General features: G+C 47.8%; 1 protein-coding gene across 3 annotated transcripts in view; it reads left to right on the top strand.

Moving 5' to 3' along the window:
* Positions 1-24,431, top strand: part of ZBED1 (zinc finger BED-type containing 1) — a 506,379-nt gene that overhangs the window by 301,629 nt on the left and 180,319 nt on the right. For 2 of the 3 annotated variants that reach the window (XM_063955483.1, XM_063955485.1), the window contains exon 4: positions 1,677-1,778. The exons of the other annotated variant lie outside the window; for it this stretch is intronic. In XM_063955483.1, coding sequence (XP_063811553.1) covers positions 1,677-1,778 — 102 coding nt within the window. The remainder of the gene's footprint in view (positions 1-1,676; positions 1,779-24,431) is intronic. 3 annotated transcript variants of the gene reach the window in all.

The raw sequence follows: 24,431 nt of genomic DNA, 5'->3' as shown, positions 1-24,431 counted from the left end.
GCATGGCCTTATCTCTGGAATTGTAGCCCTGTTTTTTTATCCTACATGTTTTTGCACCATGCTGAGTCACACAAAGATAATCGATAAATCAAACTATCAGTATATCATTAATGTCAAACAAAATATGTTTCTCTATCTTTAAGTCCAGGTGAACACATGTCCATTTACTGCTATTTCCAAGTCATACTTCACTCAATTGGCTGTCTGATTTCTCCCTTGATTAATAATCTCTATTCACTGTTCATATAGCCGGTCTGCTTGGCTAAATTGTAATGAATATCTTCCTTTAAACTGCACTGATCTGACAAGATGAAATATTAAAATGCATGCCTTTTTCTGCAAGTAATTTTATAGGTCTAGGATTAGGAAAGTGTCTGGGAGTAGAATTGAGGGCCGCAATGCTGTAAATGTAGCCTGACTTTGATGTTCAGCTCATGTAGTTTGCAATTTTCTTTGGAAAGACGATTTAACTTTTTAAAATGCTTTAAACTTTAGTGACTTTGCCGCTGAAAATAAGGTTATGGTTTTATGTGACAAATTAAGGTAATAACAGCAGCAGCAGCAACTCTAACAGTGACTTTAATATCATATACCAGCATTACAAACATAACAAATTGAGACATTAATTTCAACTGTTAAACTAGGTCATTGCCTGGACATAAGGTTATTTGCAGCTAATGAAATAAGGGAAGGACATCTTAATAACTTGAGTAAAATTTTATGCAAATGTTTAAATCTCAACCAATTTTTATCTCAATTACAATTTCTTTCCAGCAAATACTTGCTGCTTGGAAAATCTGGCAGTGTAATCCAGATCAGTGGTGGCTCCAGGGGGGGTCTGTGACACCCGATGCTGAGGTTAGCTTTTGCCGTGTACTGCCAAAAAGGGGGCTTGACATATAATGAAGGGGGTGTGGTCTTAGCGGGACCCGGCGCTTACATCACTCCCGGGGGCATGCCCATCCTGGTGATGGTGGCCTGCCCCCAGAGACCCTTGCCTGCGCTACCAACTCTTATCCAGTGACGGAAATGTCACAGTGCAGCACCCAGCTCCATGTCACTGTGGAGGAGTCGGCATTTTGGGGTCACCCCCTTGCAGGGTGACACCTGGGGGCGGTCCGCACCCCCATAATGATGCCTCCGATCTAGGTTTTTAAAAAATAATACCGCATCAGGTTAAAATAACTATAATTTGCATAATTTGATCATTAAACATTTGCAATTGTGGGGACATTTTTGGAGAAGTATTAGCAGGTTTAGATTTTAGAAAGTGCTATTTGATTATTCACAATGGAAGAAAACAATTTAGGTAGATTAACCAGTTTACATAATAATTCAGTTAATCAGCTCACTAGGAGAGAATGATGTCACTCTTCCCTAGAGAACTGATAAACTGCATATTGAATCAGCTACTTGCGTGGTGGTCCCGCTGTGCGTCGGCAGTACTGCTAATGTATTATGTTGCTGTTTCTAGCTAGAATGGTGCCGGCTTGAAAATTGAATTGCTTGCCCTAAATAAAACGGGCAGATGATTAGTACCAATTGCTCTTTTTATCTGCAGAAGTCTCTGCGTAATCCCTGTTGGATAAGGGAAAATTGAGTTCAGTATACTGCTTCTCACAATCCTTTGAAAAATGTATTTATGCTTGTGTGTGTTGTTTTGTTTTCTTCCCCAGTGGAATTTTTATTCTGTGATTTGGCTTCCATGAAGTCCATTCGGAATTGTGTACAGAATTTCAAAGCAACAAACCTTGGCCTCTCTGTATTGATAAATAATGGTGAGTGTTTTATTTATTTTGACATTTATTTTAAGTTTTGCCTAAGCCTATGTGAACGATATAATACAACATGGTATGTAATATTAATGAAATACAGTTCTGTTTCATGAGGATACATATTATGTCGACATTCACTATGTGGACACTGGACAGTGACTATGCCGACATGAGAATGCAGTGATAGTATACCAACACGATTGTAATGCTACGTAAAGCATTTTAACTGTGCATGCATTATAACTTTAATCATGCCACATGACCCATGTGTAATGTTATATAATGCCTACAACACTGTACAATCACTTTAAGTAGCATGACCACAGTGTTAGGGGGCGAAGGCAGGGGGCTGCAATAAACATGCAAGCGCTTTGCTATAAAGGGAAACGCTTGCATTTTAGCAGGGGAAAAGGATCCGGCGTGCGGGGCGGCCATGCACTGTGCTGGGCAGATCCCCGCATGATAGTGGAAGGAGTTGTAATTGTGCAAATGTTCGCAAAACTACAACTCGTGCTGAATTAGGATTCAGTGTTTCCGAAATATGACTCTCCCCTATCATGCTGGAGGAGCAGCCTTCTTGTAGAAGAAAATGAAGGAACTTGATTGATAGAAAGATACAATGAGACAACATAGCATCTACACAGTAGCGGATCTTGCCACGGGCAAGCAGGACTTTTGCCCGGGGCGCCGCCTTCCGGAGGGCGCCGCACCGTGGCAAGATCCGCCACTGCTGCCCGCTGTGTCCCCCGTCCGCTGCCCGCTGCCGTCCCCGTCCGCCTCCTGTGAAGGGAACTAGACGCTATGCGTCTAGTTTCCCTTCGTGGAGAGTAACTTTGCTGAGCGGTGCGCGATGACGTCATCGCGCACCTTCACAGCAAAGGTCCTCTCCACGAAGGGAACTAGACGCATAGCGTCTAGTTTCCCTTCGTGGAGAGGACCTTTTGCTGTGCAGTGCGCGATGACGTCATCGCGCACCGCTCAGCATTCAAGCGGCGCTAGCAATGTACAGGGGGCGTAACTGACCACGCCCCCTGTATTAGGCCACGCCCCTTGAACCGGCCCTGCATCTACATCATGAAGGCAAGTGGAGTAAGGTTTGTCCCCTAACCATTTTAAACATCTACCATACCAATTATCATTCAAATAGGGTTTTTTTTTCTAAATTTATAAATTTATATTGTGCCATATATTGCAAAATTGGTCCAGAGGGGTAAAGCCCCATACACACTAGGAGAGAAAGTAAAAGATCTCGCCCAGAAGGGCCAATCTGAGCGAGAACTTTTACAATCTCGTCCAGAGTGTACACTCAGTGCTCCGGCGCATCGTTAACGACCCCCTCCCTCGTCTAAACATGTACAGATGAGGGAGGTCCTCATTAACGACAGCCATGTTGCAGATGCAACATGGGTGTCGTTCCCCCCGCTGGCGCTCCTTTCCCCGCTGGCATCAGCAAGTGTTTATGCGCTTGCCGATGCCGGCACCCCAATATCTGCCAATATACACGGGGATCGTGTATGGTGCTTTAGGTGTAACTTTTCCTTTCTCTGGAACAGTTTCAGGTTATATGTGCATATATGCATTGGCAGTGAAATTGAAAGCCCAGGCTTGAATTGTTCAGTTCCACTTAATGAACAAAAAGATGGGTGTGGTATGGAAGGTAGATAGTAACTAGGTCGACAGTGTCTAGGTCGACCACTATTGGTCGTCAGTAACTAGGTTGACAGGGTCTTTAGGTCGACATGGTCTAGGCCAACTGGTCAACAGGTCAGCATGAGTTTTTTATGTTTTTTTGGTGTCGTTTTCTTCGTAGAGTGACCGGGAACCCCATTTAGTACACCGTGTCCCCTCACACGGGCAAGGTGCCTCGCTCTGCTACCGCTTCGCTCGGCACAGGTTACCGTTCCAATCGTAGTCCACATTGATCGTTAAGTATGAAAAGGTTAAAAAAAAGAAAAAATTGTGAAAGATTCATGTCGACCTTTTCATCTGTTGACCTAGAACATGTTGACCTACAGACCCTGTCAACCTGGAAACCCTGCCGACCTAGTTACTGTCGACCAATAGTGGTCGACCTAGATAGTGTCGATCTAGAGACCGTATCCCGAGTAACTGTACGCATCTACATGTCATCTACACTCGTGAATGGGTGCAGAGGTGTTTCTAGAGAGGAGGGGACCCGTGTGCAGACTCCGTGTGTGGGCCCCCTCCTCTCCTGTAGCCGTCACCCCCGCTGTTAGCGCTCTCAGCACTGAGACTCTGGCACAGTGCCAGAGTATATAGCGCATGCGCAGGACTCTGGAAAAATGGACGCCGTACCATTTTCCGCATGCGCTGTAGACTCTGGCACTGTGCCAGAGTCTCTAGTGATCAGTGCTCTAGCAGCGTAGCAGCGGCGGTGATGGCTACGGGAGAGGAGGGGGCCGACACACAGTAACCGATGGACACCGGAAAGGTGAGTATAGAAGAAATGGGTGCAGTGTGTGCGCTGTGGGCCCCCTCTGGACCCAGGGGCCCGTGTGCACCGCACACACTGCACCCATTGTAGATATGCCAGTGAATGGGTGTAACTAGGTGGCCACAGGACATTGGCATGTAGAGGCTAGTTGCTATGAAGGCCTATTGTAAATGTGTTGGCAAAATTGTGGGCTCTGTTGAGTTGTGTTTAAACAGAAATCTGATTTCAGGCACCAAGTATAGGGCTGGAGCAAATGTGTGCTGATAGTGATAAGTGCTAGTTGTACAAGCACAACTCTACATACGTGGGAAGAGCTGCATTTATTCCCATACACATAATGCAGCACCACAAGCAACTCTCAATCGGAAACAAAGAGTTTTATTAATATTGATTAAAGGTTTGGGCTAGATCTGAGTTGAACGCAAAGTGTCTGTAGCCGCAGAAGCCACATTTACTACCTTATGCTAATGAGAGATTCTGTATGACTAATGCAAGGTTCCGTGTGTATACAAGTGGAAAGTGCTATAAACTGATTTATATCAATTGCTACACCTGCCATAATCAGTGCTGACACTTGCAGCAGCCCAAAGCTAGGTGCAAGAGATCCGTAAGAAACAGGCTTCCCTCTCCTGGACACATGGAGCTTTAGATACATGCCAAACTGCACTTTTCATGTCACTCCCACAAGTCAGGGCAGTTCCATTGTCACAGGAGCGTATAAACACCTGAGGAGGACCATTTGCAGTGGTCCCTTCCTCTGGGAAGCAGGTCCACCACATCTTACCTTGTGACAGCAGTCCTGTTCTCCCTCCTCCACAGCGCCATATTCTAAGTAACATTGAGGTAGAAGGGGCATGCGTACAAGATAGCAAAGGCTCTGGTACACTCCCAGAGCCATAATTCTGGAATTTGGAGCCACGGCGGATGGAGTACCAGATTGTTGGAACCATGTAGGTATTATTTGTGGGCAGGATGTGTTCTGTAGGGCCTCCATGGACCCAGGAACACTCTGCACCCATTATAAATATGCCTGTTCATTATCGATTAGAGATGAGCGGGTTCGGTTTCTCTGAATCCGAACCCGCCAGAACTTCATGTTTTTTTTCACGGGTCCGAGCGACTCGGATCTTCCCGCCTTGCTCGGTTAACCCGAGCGCGCCCGAACGTCATCATGACGCTGTCGGATTCTCGCGAGGCTCGGATTCTATCGCGAGACTCGGATTCTATATAAGGAGCCGCGCGTCGCCGCCATTTTCACACGTGCATTGAGATTGATAGGGAGAGGACGTGGCTGGCGTCCTCTCCATTTAGATTATAAGAGACTGAGAGAGATTTACTGGAGCTGACTAGGAGGAGTACTGTTACTGTAGAAGTGTAGAGACTGAGTGGAGAGAGTTTACTAGTGAGGACAGTGCAGTTTACTTTATAATCCGTTCTCTGCCTGAAAAAAGCGATACACAGCACACAGTGACTCAGTCACATACCATATCTGTGTGCACTGCTCAGGCTCAGGCCAGTGTGCTGCATCATCTATTATCTATATATAATATTATATATCTGTCTGACTGCTCAGCTCACACAGCTTATAATTGTGGGGGAGACTGGGGAGCACTACTGCAGTGCCAGTTATAGGTTATAGCAGGAGCCAGGAGTACATAATATATTATATAGTGAGTGACCACCAGACACACAGTGCAGTTTATTTAATATATCCGTTCTCTGCCTGAAAAAAGCGATACACACAGTGACTCAGTCAGTCACATACCATATCTGTGTGCACTGCTCAGGCTCAGGCCAGTGTGCTGCATCATCTATTATCTATATATAATATTATTTCTCTAACGTCCTAGTGGATGCTGGGGACTCCGTCAGGACCAGGGGGAATAGCGGCTCCGCAGGAGACAGGGCACAAAAGCAAGCTTTTAGGATCACATGGTGTGTACTGGCTCCTCCCCCTTTGACCCTCCTCCAAGCCTCAGTTAGGTTTTTGTGCCCGTCCGAGAAGGGTGCAATCTAGGTGGCTCTCTTAAAGAGTTGCTTAGAAAAAGTTTTTAGGTTCTTTATTTTCAGTGAGTCCTGCTGGCAACAGGCTCACTGCATCGAGGGACTAAGGGGAGAGAATTTCAACTCACCTGCGTGCAGGATGGATTGGATTCTTAGGCTACTGGACACCATTAGCTTCAGAGGGAGTCGGAACACAGGTCTCGCCCTGGGGTTCGTCCCGGAGCCGCGCCGCCGACCCCCTTGCAGATGCTGAAGATTGAAGAGGTCCGGAACCAGGCGGCAGAAGACTTTTCAGTCTTCCTCAGGTAGCGCACAGCACTGCAGCTGTGCGCCATTGTCTGTCAGCACACTTCCCACAGCGATCACGGAGGGTGCAGGGCGCGGGGGGGGGGCGCCCTGGCAGCAATGTAGAATACCTGTATGGCGAAAAATACATCACATATAGCCCTTGAGGCTATATGGATGTATTTAACCCCTGCCAGACTTCACAATCTCCGGAGAAGAAGCCCGCCGAAAAGGGGGCAGGGCCTATTCTCCTCAGCACACAGCGCCATTTTCCCTCACAGAAAGGCTGAGGGGAAGGCTCCCAGGCTCTCCCCTGCACTGCACTACAGAAACAGGGTTAAAACAGAGAGGGGGGGCACTGATTTGGCGATATACATATATATTAAATGCTATATGGGAGGAACACTTATATAAGGGTTGTCCCTGTATAATTATAGCATTTTGGTGTGTGCTGGCAAACTCTCCCTCTGTCTCCCCAAAGGGCTAGTGGGTCCTGTCCTCTATCAGAGCATTCCCTATGTGTGTGCTGTATGTCGGTACGTGTGTGTCGACATGTATGAGGAAAATGTTGGTGAGGAGGCGGAGCAAATTGCCTGTAATGGTGATGTCACTCTCTAGGGAGTCGACACCGGAATGGATGGCTTACTTATGGAATTACGTGATAATGTCAACACGCTGCAAGTGGGTTGACGACATGAGACGGCCGGCGAACAAATTAGTACCGGTCCAGGCGTCTCAGACACCGTCAGGGGCTTGTAAAAACGCCCATTTACCTCAGTCGGTCGACATAGACCCAGACACGGACACTGATTTCAGTGTCGACGGTGAAGAAACAAACGTATTTTCCTTTAGGGCCACACGTTAAGGGCAATGAAGGAGGTGTTACATATTTCTGATACTCCAAGTACCACAAAGAAGGGTATTATGTGTGAGGTGAAAAAACTACCTGTAGTTTTTCCTGAATCAGATAAATTAAATGAAGTGTGTGATGATGCGTGGGTTTCCCCCGATAGAAAATTATTGGCGGTATACCCTTTCCCGCCAGAAGTTAAGGCGCATTGGGAAACACCCCTCAGGGTGGATAAGGCGCTCACATGCTTATCAGAAAAATATCCTAAAAAGTATACACACACATGCTGGTGTTATACTGTGACCAGCGATCGCCTCAGCCTGGATGTGCAGAGCTGAGGTGGCTTGGTCGGATTCCCTGACTAAAAATATTGATACCCTTGACAGGGACAGTATTTTATTGACTATAGAGCATTTAAAGGATGCATTTCTATATATACGAGATGCGCAGAGGGATATTTGCACTCTGGCATCAAGAGTAAATGCGATGTCCATATCTGCAAGAAGATGTTTATGGACACGACAGTGGTCAGGGGATGCAGATTCCAAACGGCACAAAGATGTATTGCCGTATAAAAGGGGAGGAGTTATTTGGGGTCGGTCCATGGGACCTGGTGGCCACGGCAACTGCTGGAAGATCCACCGTTTTTTACCCTAAGTCACATCTCTGCAGAAAAAGACACCGTCTTTTCAGCCTCAGTCTTTTCGTCCCTATAAGATATCTGCCCAGGGATAGAGGAAAGGGAAGAAGACTGCAGCAGGCAGCCCATTCCCAGTAACAGAAGCCCTCCACCGCTTCTACTAAGTTCTCAGCATGACGCTGGGACCGTACAGGACCCCTGGATCCTACAAGTAGTATCAAAGGGGCACAGATTGGAATGTCGAGGCGTTTCCCCCCTCGCAGGTTCCTGTAGTCTGCTGTACCAATGTCCCCCTCCGACAGGGAGGCAGTATTGAAAACAATTCACAAGCTGTATTCCCAGCAGGTGATAATAAAATTACCCCTCCTACAACAAGGAAAGGGGTATTGTTCCACACTATAGGGTGGTACTGAAGCCAGAAGGCTAGGTGAGACCGATTCTAAATCTGAAAAATTTGAACACTTACAAGGGTTCAAATCCAGATGGAGTCACTCAGAGCAGTGATAGCGAACTGGGAACAAGGGGACTATATGGTGTCCCGGGACATCAGGGATGCTTACCTCCATGTCCCAAAATTTGCTTTTCTCACCAAGGGTACCTCAGGTTCGTGGTACAGAACTGTCACTATCAGTTTCAGACGATGCCGTTGGAGTGTCCAAGGCACCCCGGGTCTTTACCAAGGTAATGACCGAAATCAGGATTCGTCTTCAAAGAAAATGGACGACCTCCTGATAAGAACAAGGTCCAGAGAACAGTTGGAGGTCGGAGTAGCACTATCTCAAGTAGTTCTACGACAGCACGGGTGGATTCTAAATATTCCAAAACCGCAGTTGTTCCGACGACACGTCTGCTGGTCCTAGGGATGATTCTGGACACAGTCCAGGAAAAGGGTGTTTCTCCCAGAGGAGAAAGCCAGGGAGTTATCCGAGCTAATCGGGATCCTCCTAAAACCAGGAAAAGTGTCAGTGCATCATTGCACAAGAGTCCTGGTAAAAAATGGTGGCTTATTACGAAGCGCTTCCATTCGGCAGATTTCACGCAAGAACTCTTCAGTGGGATCTGCTGGACAAATGGTCCGGATCGCATCTTCAGATGCATCAGCGGATAACCCTATATCCAAGGACAAGGGTGTCTCTCCTGTGGTGATTACAGAGTGCTCATCTTCTAGAGGGCCGCAGATTCGGCATTCAGGATTGGATGCTGGTAACCACGGAGGCCAGCCTGAGAGGCTGGGGAGCAGTCACACAGGGAAAAAATTTCCAGGGAGTGTGATCAAGTCTGGAGAATTCTCTCCACATAAATATACTGGAGCTAAGAGCAAATTTGTAATGCTATAAGCTTAGCAAGGCCTCTGCTTCAAGGTCAGCCGGTATTGATCCAGTGGGATAACATCACGGCAGTCGCCCACGTAAACAGATAGGGCGGCACAAGAAGCAGGAGGGCAGTGGTCAAAACTGCAAGGATTTTTCGCTAGACGGAAAATCATGTGATAGCACTGTCAGCAGTGTTCATTCCGGGAGTGGACGACTGGGAAGCAGACTTCCTCAGCAGGCACGACCTCCACCCGGGAGAGTGGGAACTTCATCGGGAAGTTTTCCGCATGATTGTGAACCGTTGGGAAAGACCAAAGGTGGAAATGATGGCGTCCCGCCCGAACAAAAAACGGGACAGGTATTGCGCCAGGTCACGAGACCTTCAGGCGATAGCTGTGGACGTCCTGGTAACACCGTGGGTGTAACAGTCGGTGTATGTGTTCCCTCTTCTGCTTCTCATAACCAAGGTATTGAGAATTATAAGACGTAGAGGAGTAAGAACTATACTCGTGGCTCCGGATTGGCCAAGAGGGACTTGGTACCCGGAACTTCAAGAGATGCTCACAGAGGACTAATGGCCTCGGGAGCTAAGATGGGATTTGCTTTCAGCAAGAACCATGTCTGTTCCAAGAGGAACCGTGGCATCTCCCTCTAAGAAAGGACCTGCTCCAGCAGGGACCTTGTCTGTTCCAAGACTTACCGCGACTGCGTTTGACGGCATGGCGGTTGAACACCGGATCCTAAGGGAAAAGGCATTCCGGAAGAGGTCATACCTACCCTGGTCAAAGCCAGGAAGGAGGTGACCGCACAACGTTATCACCACATGTGGTGAAAATATGTTGCGTGGGTGAGGCCAGGAAGGCCCCACGAAAAAATTTCAACTAGGTCGATTTCTGCACTTCCTGAAAACAGGAGTGTCTATGAGCCTCAAATTGGGGTCCATTAAGGTTCAAGTTTCGGCCCTGTAGATTTTCTTCAAGAAAAAATTGGCTTCAATTCCTGAAGTCCAGACGTTTGTCAAGGGAGTATTGCATATACAGCCCCTTGTGTGCCTCCAGTGGCACCGTGGGATCTCAACGTAGTGTTGGGATTCCTCAAATCATATTGGTTTGAACCGATCAAATCTGTGGATTTGAAATATCTCACATGGAAAGGGACCATGTTGTGGCCCTGGCCTCGGCCAGGCGATTGTCAGAATTGGGGGCTTTGTCTTAAAAAAAAGCTCATATTTGTTTTTCCATTCGGACAGGGCAGAACTGCGGACTCGTCCCCAGTTTCTTCCTAAGGTGGTGTCAGCGTTTCGCCTGAAACAACATATTGTGGTGCCTGCGGCTACTAGGGACTTGGAGGACTCCAAGTTGCTAGACGTTGTCGGGGCCCTAAAAATAGATATATATATATATATATATATATATATATATATATTTCCAGGACGGCTGGAGTCAGAAAGTCTGACTTGCTGTTTATATTGTATGCACCCCAAAAGATGGGTGCTCCTGCTTCTAAGCAGACTATTGCTCGTTGGATTTGTAGTACAATTCAGCTTGCACAGTCTGTGGCAGGCCTGCCACAGCCAAAATCTGTCAATGCCCATTCCACAAGGAAGGTGGGCTCATCTTGGGCGGATGCCCGAGGGGGTCTCGGCTTTAAAATTTTGCCGAGCAGCTACGTGGTCAGGGGGGAACACGTTTGTAAAATTCTACAAATTTGATACCCTGGCTGAGGAGGACCTGGAGTTCTCTCATTCGGTGCTGCAGAGTCACCCGCACTCTCCCGCCCGTTTGGGAGCTTTGGAATAATCCCCATGGTCCTGACGGAGTCCCCAGCATCCACTAGGACGTTAGAGAAAATAAGATTTTACTTACCGATAAATCTATTTCTCGTAGTCCGTAGTGGATGCTGGGCGCCCATCCCAAGTGCGGATTGTCTGCATTACTTGTACATAGTTATTGTTACAAAAATCGGGTTATTATTGTTGTGAGCCATCTTTTTTAGAGGCTACTTCATTGTTATCATACTGTTAACTGGGTTCAGATCACAAGTTGTACGGTGTGATTGGTGTGGCTGGTTTGGGTCTTACCCGGGATTCAAGATCCTTCCTTATTGTGTACGCTCGTCCGGGCACAGTACCTAACTGAGGCTTGGAGGAGGGTCATAGGGGGAGGAGCCAGTACACACCATGTGATCCTAAAAGCTTGCTTTTGTGCCCTGTCTCCTGCGGAGCCGCTATTCCCCCTGGTCCTGACGGAGTCCCCAGCATCCACTACGGACTACGAGAAATAGATTTATCGGTAAGTAAAATCTTATTATATATCTGTCTGACTGCTCAGCTCACACAGCTTATAATTGTGGGGGAGACTGGGGAGCACTACTGCAGTGCCAGTTATAGGTTATAGCAGGAGCCAGGAGTACATAATATATTATATAGTGAGTGACCACCAGACACACAGTGCAGTTTATTTAATATATCCGTTCTCTGCCTGAAAAAAGCGATACACACAGTGACTCAGTCAGTCACATACCATATCTGTGTGCACTGCTCAGGCTCAGGCCAGTGTGCTGCATCATCTATTATCTATATATAATATTATATATATCTGTCTGACTGCTCAGCTCACACAGCTTATAATTGTGGGGGAGACTGGGGAGCACTACTGCAGTGCCAGTTATAGGTTATAGCAGGAGCCAGGAGTACATAATATATTATATAGTGAGTGACCACCAGACACACAGTGCAGTTTATTTAATATATCCGTTCTCTGCCTGAAAAAAGCGATACACACAGTGACTCAGTCAGTCACATACCATATCTGTGTGCACTGCTCAGGCTCAGGCCAGTGTGCTGCATCATCTATTATCTATATATAATATTATATATATCTGTCTGACTGCTCAGCTCACACAGCTTATAATTGTGGGGGAGACTGGGGAGCACTACTGCAGTGCCAGTTATAGGTTATAGCAGGAGCCAGGAGTACATAATATATTATATAGTGAGTGACCACCAGACACACAGTGCAGTTTATTTAATATATCCGTTCTCTGCCTGAAAAAAGCGATACACACAGTGACTCAGTCAGTCACATACCATATCTGTGTGCACTGCTCAGGCTCAGGCCAGTGTGCTGCATCATCTATTATCTATATATAATATTATATATATCTGTCTGACTGCTCAGCTCACACAGCTTATAATTGTGGGGGAGACTGGGGAGCACTACTGCAGTGCCAGTTATAGGTTATAGCAGGAGCCAGGAGTACATATTATATTAAAATTAAACAGTGCACACTTTTGCTGCAGGAGTGCCACTGCCAGTGTGACTGACCAGTGACCTGACCACACTGACCACCAGTATAGTTAGTAGTATACTTATATTGTGATTGCCTGAAAAAGTTAAACACTCGTCGTGTGACTTCACTTGTGTGTTTTTTTTTTTTTTTATTCTATAAAAATAAAACTCATTCTGCTGACAGACAGTGTCCAGCAGGTCCGTCATTATATAATATATAATATATACCTGTCCGGCTGCAGTAGTGATATATATATATTTTTTATATCATTTATCATCCAGTCGCAGCAGACACAGTACGGTAGTTCACGGCTGTGGCTACCTCTGTGTCTCTGCACTCGGCAGGCAGTCCGTCCATAATTGTAATACCACCTAACCGTGGATTTTTTTCATTCTTCTTTATACATACATAGTTACATAGACATCTTCTCTTTATCAACCAGTCTATATTAGCTGCAGACACAGTACAGTACGGTAGTTCACGGCTGTGGCTACCTCTGTGTCTGCACTCGGCAGGCAGTCCGTCCATAATTGTATACCACCTAACCGTGGTTTTTTTTCATTCTTCTTTATACATACATAGTTACATAGACATCTTCTCTTTATCAACCAGTCTATATTAGCTGCAGACACAGTACAGTACGGTAGTTCACGGCTGTGGCTACCTCTGTGTCTGCACTCGGCAGGCAGTCCGTCCATAATTGTATACCACCTAACCGTGGATTTTTTTCAGTCTTCTTTATACATACATAGTTACATAGACATCTTCTCTTTATCAACCAGTCTATATTAGCTGCAGACACAGTACAGTACGGTAGTTCACGGCTGTGGCTACCTCTGTGTCTGCAGTCGGCAGGCAGTCCATAATTGTATACTAGTATCCATCTCCATTGTTTACCTGAGGTGCCTTTTAGTTGTGCCTATTAAAATATGGAGAACAAAAATGTTGAGGTTCCAAAATTAGGGAAAGATCAAGATCCACTTCCACCTCGTGCTGAAGCTGCTGCCACTAGTCATGGCCGAGACGATGAAATGCCAGCAACGTCGTCTGCCAAGGCCGATGCCCAATGTCATAGTACAGAGCATGTCAAATCCAAAACACCAAATATCAGAAAAAAAAGGACTCCAAAACCTAAAATAAAATTGTCGGAGGAGAAGCGTAAACTTGCCAATATGCCATTTACCACACGGAGTGGCAAGGAACGGCTGAGGCCCTGGCCTATGTTCATGGCTAGTGGTTCAGCTTCACATGAGGATGGAAGCACTCAGCCTCTCGCTAGAAAAATGAAAAGACTCAAGCTGGCAAAAGCAGCACAGCAAAGAACTGTGCATTCTTCGAAATCCCAAATCCACAAGGAGAGTCCAATTGTGTCGGTTGTGATGCCTGACCTTCCCAACACTGGACGTGAAGAGCATGCGCCTTCCACCATTTGCACGCCCCCTGCAAGTGCTGGAAGGAGCACCCGCAGTCCAGTTCCTGATAGTCAGATTGAAGATGTCAGTGTTGAAGTACACCAGGATGAGGAGGATATGGGTGTTGCTGGCGCTGGGGAGGAAATTGACCAGGAGGATTCTGATGGTGAGGTGGTTTGTTTAAGTCAGGCACCCGGGGATACACCTGTTGTCCGTGGGAGGAATATGGCCGTTGACATGCCAGGTGAAAATACCAAAAAAATCAGCTCTTCGGTGTGGAGGTATTTCACCAGAAATGCGGACAACAGGTGTCAAGCCGTGTGTTCCCTTTGTCAAGCTGTAATAAGTAGGGGTAAGGACGTTAACCACCTCGGAACATCCTCCCTTATACGTCACCTGCAGCGCATTCATAATAAGTCAGTGACAAGTTCAAAAACTTTGGGTGACAGCGGAAGCAGTCCACTGACCAGTAAATCCCTTCCTCTTGTAACCAAGCTCACGCAAACCACCCCACCAACTCCCTCAGTGTCAATTTCCTCCTTCCCCAGGAATGCCAATAGTCCTGCAGGCCATGTCACTGGCAATTCTGACGAGTCCTCTCCTGCCTGGGATTCCTCCGATGCATCCTTGCGTGTAACGCCTACTGCTGCTGGCGCTGCTGTTGTTGCCGCTGGGAGTCGATGGTCATCCCAGAGGGGAAGTCGTAAGCCCACTTGTACTACTTCCAGTAAGCAATTGACTGTTCAACAGTCCTTTGCGAGGAAGATGAAATATCACAGCAGTCATCCTACTGCAAAGCGGATAACTGAGGCCTTGACAACTATGTTGGTGTTAGACGTGCGTCCGGTATCCGCCGTTAGTTCACAGGGAACTAGACAATTTATTGAGGCAGTGTGCCCCCGTTACCAAATACCATCTAGGTTCCACTTCTCTAGGCAGGCGATACCGAGAATGTACACGGACGTCAGAAAAAGACTCACCAGTGTCCTAAAAAATGCAGTTGTACCCAATGTCCACTTAACCACGGACATGTGGACAAGTGGAGCAGGGCAGGGTCAGGACTATATGACTGTGACAGCCCACTGGGTAGATGTATGGACTCCCGCCGCAAGAACAGCAGCGGCGGCACCAGTAGCAGCATCTCGCAAACGCCAACTCTTTCCTAGGCAGGCTACGCTTTGTATCACCGCTTTCCAGAATACGCACACAGCTGAAAACCTCTTACGGCAACTGAGGAAGATCATCGCGGAATGGCTTACCCCAATTGAACTCTCCTGTGGATTTGTGGCATCGGACAACGCCAGCAATATTGTGTGTGCATTAAATATGGGCAAATTCCAGCACGTCCCATGTTTTGCACATACCTTGAATTTGGTGGTGCAGAATTTTTTAAAAAACGACAGGGGCGTGCAAGAGATGCTGTCGGTGGCCAGAAAAATTGCGGGACACTTTCGGCGTACAGGCACCACGTACAGAAGACTGGAGCACCACCAAAAACTACTGAACCTGCCCTGCCATCATCTGAAGCAAGAAGTGGTAACGAGGTGGAATTCAACCCTCTATATGCTTCAGAGGTTGGAGGAGCAGCAAAAGGCCATTCAAGCCTATACAATTGAGCACGATATAGGAGGTGGAATGCACCTGTCTCAAGTGCAGTGGAGAATGATTTCAACGTTGTGCAAGGTTCTGATGCCCTTTGAACTTGCCACACGTGAAGTCAGTTCAGACACTGCCAGCCTGAGTCAGGTCATTCCCCTCATCAGGCTTTTGCAGAAGAAGCTGGAGGCATTGAAGAAGGAGCTAAAAGGGAGCGATTCCGCTAGGCATGTGGGACTTGTGGATGCAGCCCTTAATTCGCTTAACAAGGATTCACGGGTGGTCAATCTGTTGAAATCAGAGCACTACATTTTGGCCACCGTGCTCGATCCTAGATTTAAAGCCTACCTTGGATCTCTCTTTCCGGCAGACACAAGTCTGCTGGGGTGCAAAGACCTGCTGGTGACAAAATTGTCAAGTCAAGCGGAACGCGACCTGTCAACATCTCCTCCTTCACATTCTCCCGCAACTGGGGGTGCGAGGAAAAGGCTCAGAATTCCGAGCCCACCCGCTGGCGGTGATGCAGGGCAGTCTGGAGCGACTGCTGATGCTGACATCTGGTCCGGACTGAAGGACCTGACAACGATTACGGACATGTCGTCTACTGTCACTGCATATGATTCTCTCAACATTGATAGAATGGTGGAGGATTATATGAGTGACCGCATCCAAGTAGGCACGTCACACAGTCCGTACTTATACTGGCAGGAAAAAGAGGCAATTTGGAGGCCCTTGCACAAACTGGCTTTATTCTACCTAAGTTGCCCTCCCACAAGTGTGTACTCCGAAAGACTGTTTAGTGCCGCCGCTCACCTTGTCAGCAATCGGCGTACGAGGTTACATCCAGAAAATGTGGAGAAGATGATGTTCATTAAAATGAATTATAATCAATTCCTCCGCGGAGACATTGACCAGCAGCAATTGCCTCCACAAAGTACACAGGGAGCTGAGATGGTGGATTCCAGTGGGGACGAATTGATAATCTGTGAGGAGGGGGATGTACACGGTGATATATCGGAGGGTGAAGATGAGGTGGACATCTTGCCTCTGTAGAGCCAGTTTGTGCAAGGAGAGATTAATTGCTTCTTTTTTGGGGGGGGTCCAAACCAACCCGTCATATCAGTCACAGTCGTGTGGCAGACCCTGTCACTGAAATGATGGGTTGGTTAAAGTGTGCATGTCCTGTTTTGTTTATACAACATAAGGGTGGGTGGGAGGGCCCAAGGACAATTCCATCTTGCACCTCTTTTTTCTTTTCTTTTTCTTTGCATCATGTGCTGATTGGGGAGGGTTTTTTGGAAGGGACATCCTGCGTGACACTGCAGTGCCACTCCTAGATGGGCCCGGTGTTTGTGTCGGCCACTAGGGTCGCTAATCTTACTCACACAGTCAGCTACCTCATTGCGCCTCTTTTTTTCTTTGCGTCATGTGCTGTTTGGGGAGGGTTTTTTGGAAGGGCCATCCTGCGTGACACTGCAGTGCCACTCCTAGATGGGCCCGGTGTTTGTGTCGGCCACTAGGGTCGCTAATCTTACTCACACAGCTACCTCATTGCGCCTCTTTTTTTCTTTGCGTCATGTGCTGTTTGGGGAGGGTTTTTTGGAAGGGACATCCTGCGTGACACTGCAGTGCCACTCCTAGATGGGCCCGGTGTTTGTGTCGGCCACTAGGGTCGCTTATCTTACTCACACAGCGACCTCGGTGCAAATTTTAGGACTAAAAATAATATTGTGAGGTGTGAGGTATTCAGAATAGACTGAAAATGAGTGTAAATTATGGTTTTTGAGGTTAATAATACTTTGGGATCAAAATGACCCCCAAATTCTATGATTTAAGCTGTTTTTTAGTGTTTTTTGAAAAAAACACCCGAATCCAAAACACACCCGAATCCGACAAAAAAAATTTGGTGAGGTTTTGCCAAAACGCGTTCGAACCCAAAACACGGCCGCGGAACCGAACCCAAAACCAAAACACAAAACCCGAAAAATTTCAGGCGCTCATCTCTATTATCGATACCCAGTTCTCAGCCTGATACACACAATTTCATGGAAATACAGATCTGGCCAAGTCCCGCCTGACTCTGAATAGGACGGACATACTCAAAATGTGTCAGTTCTTATCTGGGAATGTTTAAGCTTGCCATTTGCCTCCATGCACAGAGATTTGTCAGACTCTGCACCATAGAGTGCAATAAATATGCTCATAACAGAATACCAGGTAGGAGTATACATCTATTCTTGTGGATTGCAATTATACCAGGGCCGTAACTAGGGGGAGGGGGGCGCTAAGGGGGGATGTGCCCAGGGTGCATGATTTGAGGGGGCGCCAAGGAGTTACAGAGGAGCAGGTTTTTGTTTTTTTTACCGGCAGTGCTGTGCTGCTCCAGAGAGACAGCAGACAGCTTCCCCGGCAATATCTCTGACCCACCTGTCTGCCCGCAGCTGGCTCCGATGCTGTGCGGGTGAGCTCCAGTACCTGTGATCTCTCTTATGCCAGCTACTGTCTTAAACTCTCTTCTTTGCCATGCAGTGCTGCGACTAGCGTGTGGTGCATCGTACAAGCTATAGAAGCGCACTGTGCTCCCAGTTAGCAGTATCAACCTCCGCTTTGCCTCCCAGAGGCAATGTATGGGGGGACACAGAGGAGCATGTAGCTGAACATGCTGGCGGGGCATGTGACCCATAGGGCATTTGAGGCACATAGGGGAATATTGTTCAATAGTATCCCCTTTTTTCAATATTTTTTATAATTTGATTATTTTAGTCTGCCAGTTTGTTTTGTTTTCTCTAACGTCCTAAGTGGATGCTGGGGACTCCGTAAGGACCATGGGGAATAGCGGCTCCGCAGGAGACTGGGCACATCTAAAGAAAGCTTTAGGACTATCTGGTGTGCACTGGCTCCTCCCCCTATGACCCTCCTCCAAGCCTCAGTTAGATCTTTGTGCCCGAACGAGAAGGGTGCACACTAGGGGCTCTCCTGAGCTTCTTAGTGAAAGTTTTAGTTTAGGTTTTTTATTTTCAGTGAGACCTGCTGGCAACAGGCTCACTGCATCGAGGGACTAAGGGGAGAAGAAGCGAACTCACCTGCGTGCAGAGTGGATTGGGCTTCTTAGGCTACTGAACATTAGCTCCAGAGGGACGATCACAGGCCCAGCCTGGATGGGTCCCAGAGCCGCGCCGCCGGCCCCCTTACAGAGCCAGAAGGCAGAAGAGGTCCGGAAAATCGGCGGCAGAAGACGTCCTGTCTTCAACAAGGTAGCGCACAGCACTGCAGATGTGCGCCATTGCTCTCAGCACACTTCACACTCCGGTCACTGAGGGTGCAGGGCGCTGGGGGGGGGCGCCCTGAGACGCAATATAAAAAAAAACACCTTGGATGGCAAAAAATGCATCACATATAGCTCCTGGGCTATATGGATGCATTTAACCCCTGCCAGAATACATAGAAAAACGGGAGATAGGCTCCGCCCCCTTATCGGCGGCCTTATCTCCTCAGCACACTGGCACCATTTTCCCTCACAGCTCCGTTGGAGGGAAGCTCCCTGTCTCTCCCCTGCAGTCACTACACTACAGAAAGGGTTAAAAAAGAGAGGGGGGGCACTAATTACGCGCAGTATTAAAGATACAGCAGCTATAAGGGGAAAAACACTTATATAAGGTTATCCCTGTATATATATAGCGCTCTGGTGTGTGCTGGCAAACTCTCCCTCTGTCTCCCCAAAGGGCTAGTGGGGTCCTGTCCTCTATCAGAGCATTCCCTGTGTGTGTGCTGTATGTCGGTACGTTTGTGTCGACATGTATGAGGAGAAAAATGATGTGGAGACGGAGCAGATTGCCTGTAATAGTGATGTCACCCCCTAGGGGGTCGACACCTGAGTGGATGAACTGTTGGAAGGAATTACGTGACAGTGTCAGCTCTGTATAAAAGACAGTGGTTGACATGAGACAGCCGGCTACTCAGCTTGGGCCTGTCCAGACGTCTCATAGGCCGTCAGGGGCTCTAAAGCGCCCGTTACCTCAGATGGCAGATATAGACGCCGACACGGATACTGACTCCAGTGTCGACGGTGAAGAGACAAATGTGACTTCCAGTAGGGCCACACGTTACATGATTGAGGCAATGAAAAATGTTTTACACATTTCTGATAATACGAGTACCACCAAAAAGGGGTATTATGTTCGGTGAGGAAAAACTACCTGTAGTTTTCCTGAATCTGAGAAATTAAATGAGGTGTGTGATGATGCGTGGTTTTCCCCCGATAACAACTGATAATTTCTAAATGTTATTGGCATTATATCCTTTCCCGCCAGAGGTTAGGGTGCGTTGGGAAACACCCCCTAGGGTGGATAAAGCGCTCACACGCTTGTAAGGGCTCTACCCTCTCCTGAGATGGCCGCCCTTAAGGATCCTGCTGATAGAAAGCAGGAGGGTATCCTAAAATGTATTTACACACATACTGGTGTTATACTGCGACCAGCAATCGCCTCAGCCTGGATGTGCAGTGCTGGGTTGGCGTGGTCGGATTCCCTGACTAAAAATATTGATACCCTAGATAGGGACAGTATATTTTTGCCTATAGAGCATTTAAAAGATGCATTTCTATATATGCGTGATGCACAGCGGAATATTTGCCGACTGGCATCAAGTCTAAGTGCGTTGTCCATTTCTACCAGTAGAAGGTTATGGACACGTCAGTGGTCAGGTGATGCGTATTCCAAACGGCATTTGGAAGTATTGCCTTATTAAAGGGAGGAGTTATTTGGGGTCGGTCTTTCAGACCTGGTGGCCACGGCAACAGCTTGGAAATCCAGGTTTGTACCCCAGGTCGCCTCTCAACATGAGAAGACGCCGTATTATCAGGCGCAGTCTTTTCGTGGACAAGCGGGCAAAAGGTTCCTCATTTCTGCCCCGTGACAGAGGGAGAGGAAAAAGGCTGCAGAAATCAGCCAGTTCCCAGGAACAGAAACCCTCTCCCGCCTCTGCCAAGCCCTCAGTATGACGCTGGGGCTTTACAAGCAGAATCAGGCACGGTGGGGGGCCCGTCTCAATGAATTTCAGCGCGCAGTGGGCTCACTTGCAAGTAGACCCCTGGATCCTTCAGGTGATATCTCAGGGGTACAAATTAGAATTCGAGACGTCTCCCCCTCGCCGTTTCCTAAAGTCGGCTTTACCGATGTCTCCTTCTGACAGGGAGACAGTTTTGGAAGCCATTCACAAGCTGTATTCCCAGCAGGTGATAATCAAGGTACCCCTCCTGCAACAGGGAACGGGGTATTATTCCACACTGTTGTGGTACCGAAGCCGGACGGCTCCGTGAGACCGATTCTAAATCTAAAATCTTTGAACACTTACATACAGAGGTTCAAATTCAAGATTGAGTCACTCAGAGCAGTGATTGCGAACCTGGAAGAAGGGGACTACATGATGTCTCGGGACATCAAGGATGCTTACCTTCATGTCAAAATTTACCCTTCTCATCAAGGGTACCTCAGGTTTATGGTACAGAACTGTCACTATCAGTTCAGACGCTGCCGTATGGATGGTCCACGGCACCCCGGGTCTTTACCAAGGTAATGGCCGAAATGATGATATTCCTTCGAAGGAAGGGAATTTTAGTTATCCCTTACTTGGACGATTCCCTGATAAGGGTAAGATCAAGGGAACAGTTGGAGGTCGGTGTAGCACTATCTCAGGTAGTGTTGCGGCAGCACGATTGGATTCTCAATATTCCAAAATCGCAGCTGGTTCCGACGACTTGTCTTCTGTTCCTAGGGATGATCCTGGACACAGTCCAGAAAAAGGTGTTTCTCCCGGAGGAGAAAGCCAGGGAGTTATCCGAGCTAGTCAGGAACCTCCTAAAACCGAGCCAAGTCTCAGTGCATCAATGCACAAGGGTTCTGGGTAAAATGGTGGCTTCCTACGAAGCAATCCCATTCGGCAGATTCCACGCAAGAACTTTCCAGTGGGACCTGCTGGACAAATGGTCCGGGTCGCATCTTCAGATGCATCAGCGGATAACCCTGTCACCAAGGACAAGGGTGTCCCTCCTGTGGTGGTTTCAGAGTGCTCATCTTCTAGAGGGCCGCAGATTCGGCATTCAGGACTGGGTCCTGGTGACCACGGATGCCAGCCTGCGAGGCTGGGGAGCAGTCACACAGGGAAGGAATATCCAGGGCTTATGGTCAAGCCTGGAGACATCACTTCACATAAATATCCTGAAGCTAAGGGCCATTTACAATGCTCTAAGCTTAGCAAGACCTCTGCTTCAAGGTCAGCCGGTGTTGATCCAGTCGGACAACATCACGGCAGTCACCCACGTAAACAGACAGGGTGGCACAAGAAGCAGGAGGGCAATGGCAGAAGCTGCAAGGATTCTTCGCTGGGCGGAAAATCATGTGATAGCACTGTCAGTAGTATTCATTCCGGGAGTGGACAACTGGGAAGCAGACTTCCTCAGCACGACCTCCACCCGGGAGAGTGGGGACTTCACCCAGAAGTCTTCCACATGATTATAAACCGTTGGGAAAAACTCGACAGGTATTGCGCCAGGTCAAGGGACCCTCAGGCAATAGCTGTAGACGCTCTGGTAACACTGTGGGTGTACCAGTCAGTGTATGTGTTCCCTCCTCTGCCTCTCATACCCAAGGTACTGAGATTGATAAGATGGAGAGGAGTAAGCACTATATTCGTGGCTCCGGATTGACCAAGAAGGACTTGGTAACCGGAACTTCAAGAGATGCTCACGGAGGATCCGTGGCCTCTACCTCTAAGAAGGGACCTGCTCCAGCAAGGACCCTGTCTGTTCCAAGACTTACCGCGGCTGCGTTTGACGGCATGGCGGTTGAACGCCGGATCCTGAAGGAAAAAAGGCATTCCGGATGAAGTCATCCCTATCCTGATCAAAGCCAGGAAGGATGTAACCGCAAAACATTATCACCGCATTTGGCGAAAATATGTTGCGTGGTGCGAGGCCAGTACGGCCCGACGGAGGAAATTCAACTGGGTCGATTCCTACATTTCCTGCAAACAGGAGTGTCTATGGGCCTGAAATTGGGGTCCATTAAGGTTCAAATTTCGGCCCTGTCAATTTTCTTCCAAAAAGAACTAGCTTCAGTCCCTGAAGTTCAGACGTTTGTAAAAGGGGTACTGCATATACAGCCTCCTTTTGTGCCTCCAGTGGCACTTTGGGATCTCAATGTAGTTTTTGGGTTCCAAAAGTCACATTGGTTTGAACCACTTAAATCTGTGGAGTTAAAATATCTCACATGGAAAGTGGTCATGCTGTTGGCCCTGGCCTGGGCCAGGCGCGTGTCAGAATTGGCGGCTTTGTCCTGTGGAAGCCCTTATCTGATTTTCCATTCGGACAGGGCGGAATTGAGGACTCGTCCTCCGTTTCTCCCTAAGGTGGTTTCAGCGTTTCACCTGAACCAACCTATTGTGGTGCCTGCGGCTACTAGGGACTTGGAGGACTCCAAGTTGCTAGACGTTGTCAGGGCCCTGAAAATATATGTTTCCAGGACGGCTGGAGTCAGGAAAACTGACTCGCTGTTTATCCTGTATGCACCCAACAAGCTGGGTGCTCCTGCTTCTAAGCAGACTATTGCTCGTTGGATTTGTAGTACAATTCAGCTTGCACATTCTGTGGCAGGCCTGCCACAGCCAAAAATCTGTAAATGCCCACTCCACAAGGAAGGTGGGCTCATCTTGGGCGGCTGCCCAAGGGGTCTCGGCTTTACAACTTTGCCGAGCAGCTACTTGGTCAGGAGCAAATACGTTTGTAAAATTCTACAAAATTGATACCCTGGCTGAGGAGGACCTGGAGTTCTCTCATTTGGTGCTGCAGAGTCATCCGCACTCTCCCGCCCGTTTGGGAGCTTTGGTATAATCCCCATGGTCCTTACGGAGTCCCCAGCATCCACTTAGGACGTTAGAGAAAATAAGAATTCACTTACCGATAATTCTATTTCTCGTAGTCCGTAGTGGATGCTGGGCGCCCATCCCAAGTGCGGATTGTCTGCAATACTGGTACATAGTTATTGTTACCAAAAAATCGGGTTATTGCTGTAGTGAGCCATCTTTCCTAGAGGCTCCTCTGTTATCATGCTGTTAACTGGGTTCAGATCACAAGTTGTACGGTGTGATTGGTGTGGCTGGTATGAGTCTTACCCGGGATTCAAGATCCTTCCTTATTGTGTACGCTCGTCCGGGCACAGTATCCTAACTGAGGCTTGGAGGAGGGTCATAGGGGGAGGAGCCAGTGCACACCAGATAGTCCTAAAGCTTTCTTTAGATGTGCCCAGTCTCCTGCGGAGCCGCTATTCCCCATGGTCCTTACGGAGTCCCCAGCATCCACTACGGACTACGAGAAATAGAATTATCGGTAAGTAAATTCTTATTTTATTTTTTCTTTTGGGGAGGGGAGGGGCGCCAAATTACTGACTTGCCCCGGGTGACGAAAATCCTAGTTTCGGCCCTGGTTATACGGGTGTGGTTCATCAAATCAACAGTATCTAGGTCGAAATGTTTAGGTCGACAGTCACTATGTCAACATGGATGGAAGGTCGACAGGGTTTCTAGGTCGACAGGTCTAAATGTCGACATGAGGTTTAATTTTTTTTGGTGTTGTTTTCTTCGTAGAGTGACCGGGATCCCCAATTAGTGCACCGCGTCCCCTCGCATGGTGCCTTCGCTCCGCTACCGCTTCGCTCGGCACAGATTACCATTCCAATCGTAGTCCAAGTGGATCGTTAAGTATGAAAAAATTCAAAAAAAGAAAAAAAATGTGAAAAACTCATGTCGACCTTTAGACC

Source organism: Pseudophryne corroboree, chromosome 2, assembly GCF_028390025.1.
Source record: "Pseudophryne corroboree isolate aPseCor3 chromosome 2, aPseCor3.hap2, whole genome shotgun sequence".
In the NCBI taxonomy this organism is placed as follows: domain Eukaryota; kingdom Metazoa; phylum Chordata; class Amphibia; order Anura; family Myobatrachidae; genus Pseudophryne; species Pseudophryne corroboree.
Note: the sequence above shows the minus strand (reverse complement) of the source record. Positions and strands in the feature narration are given on the sequence as shown.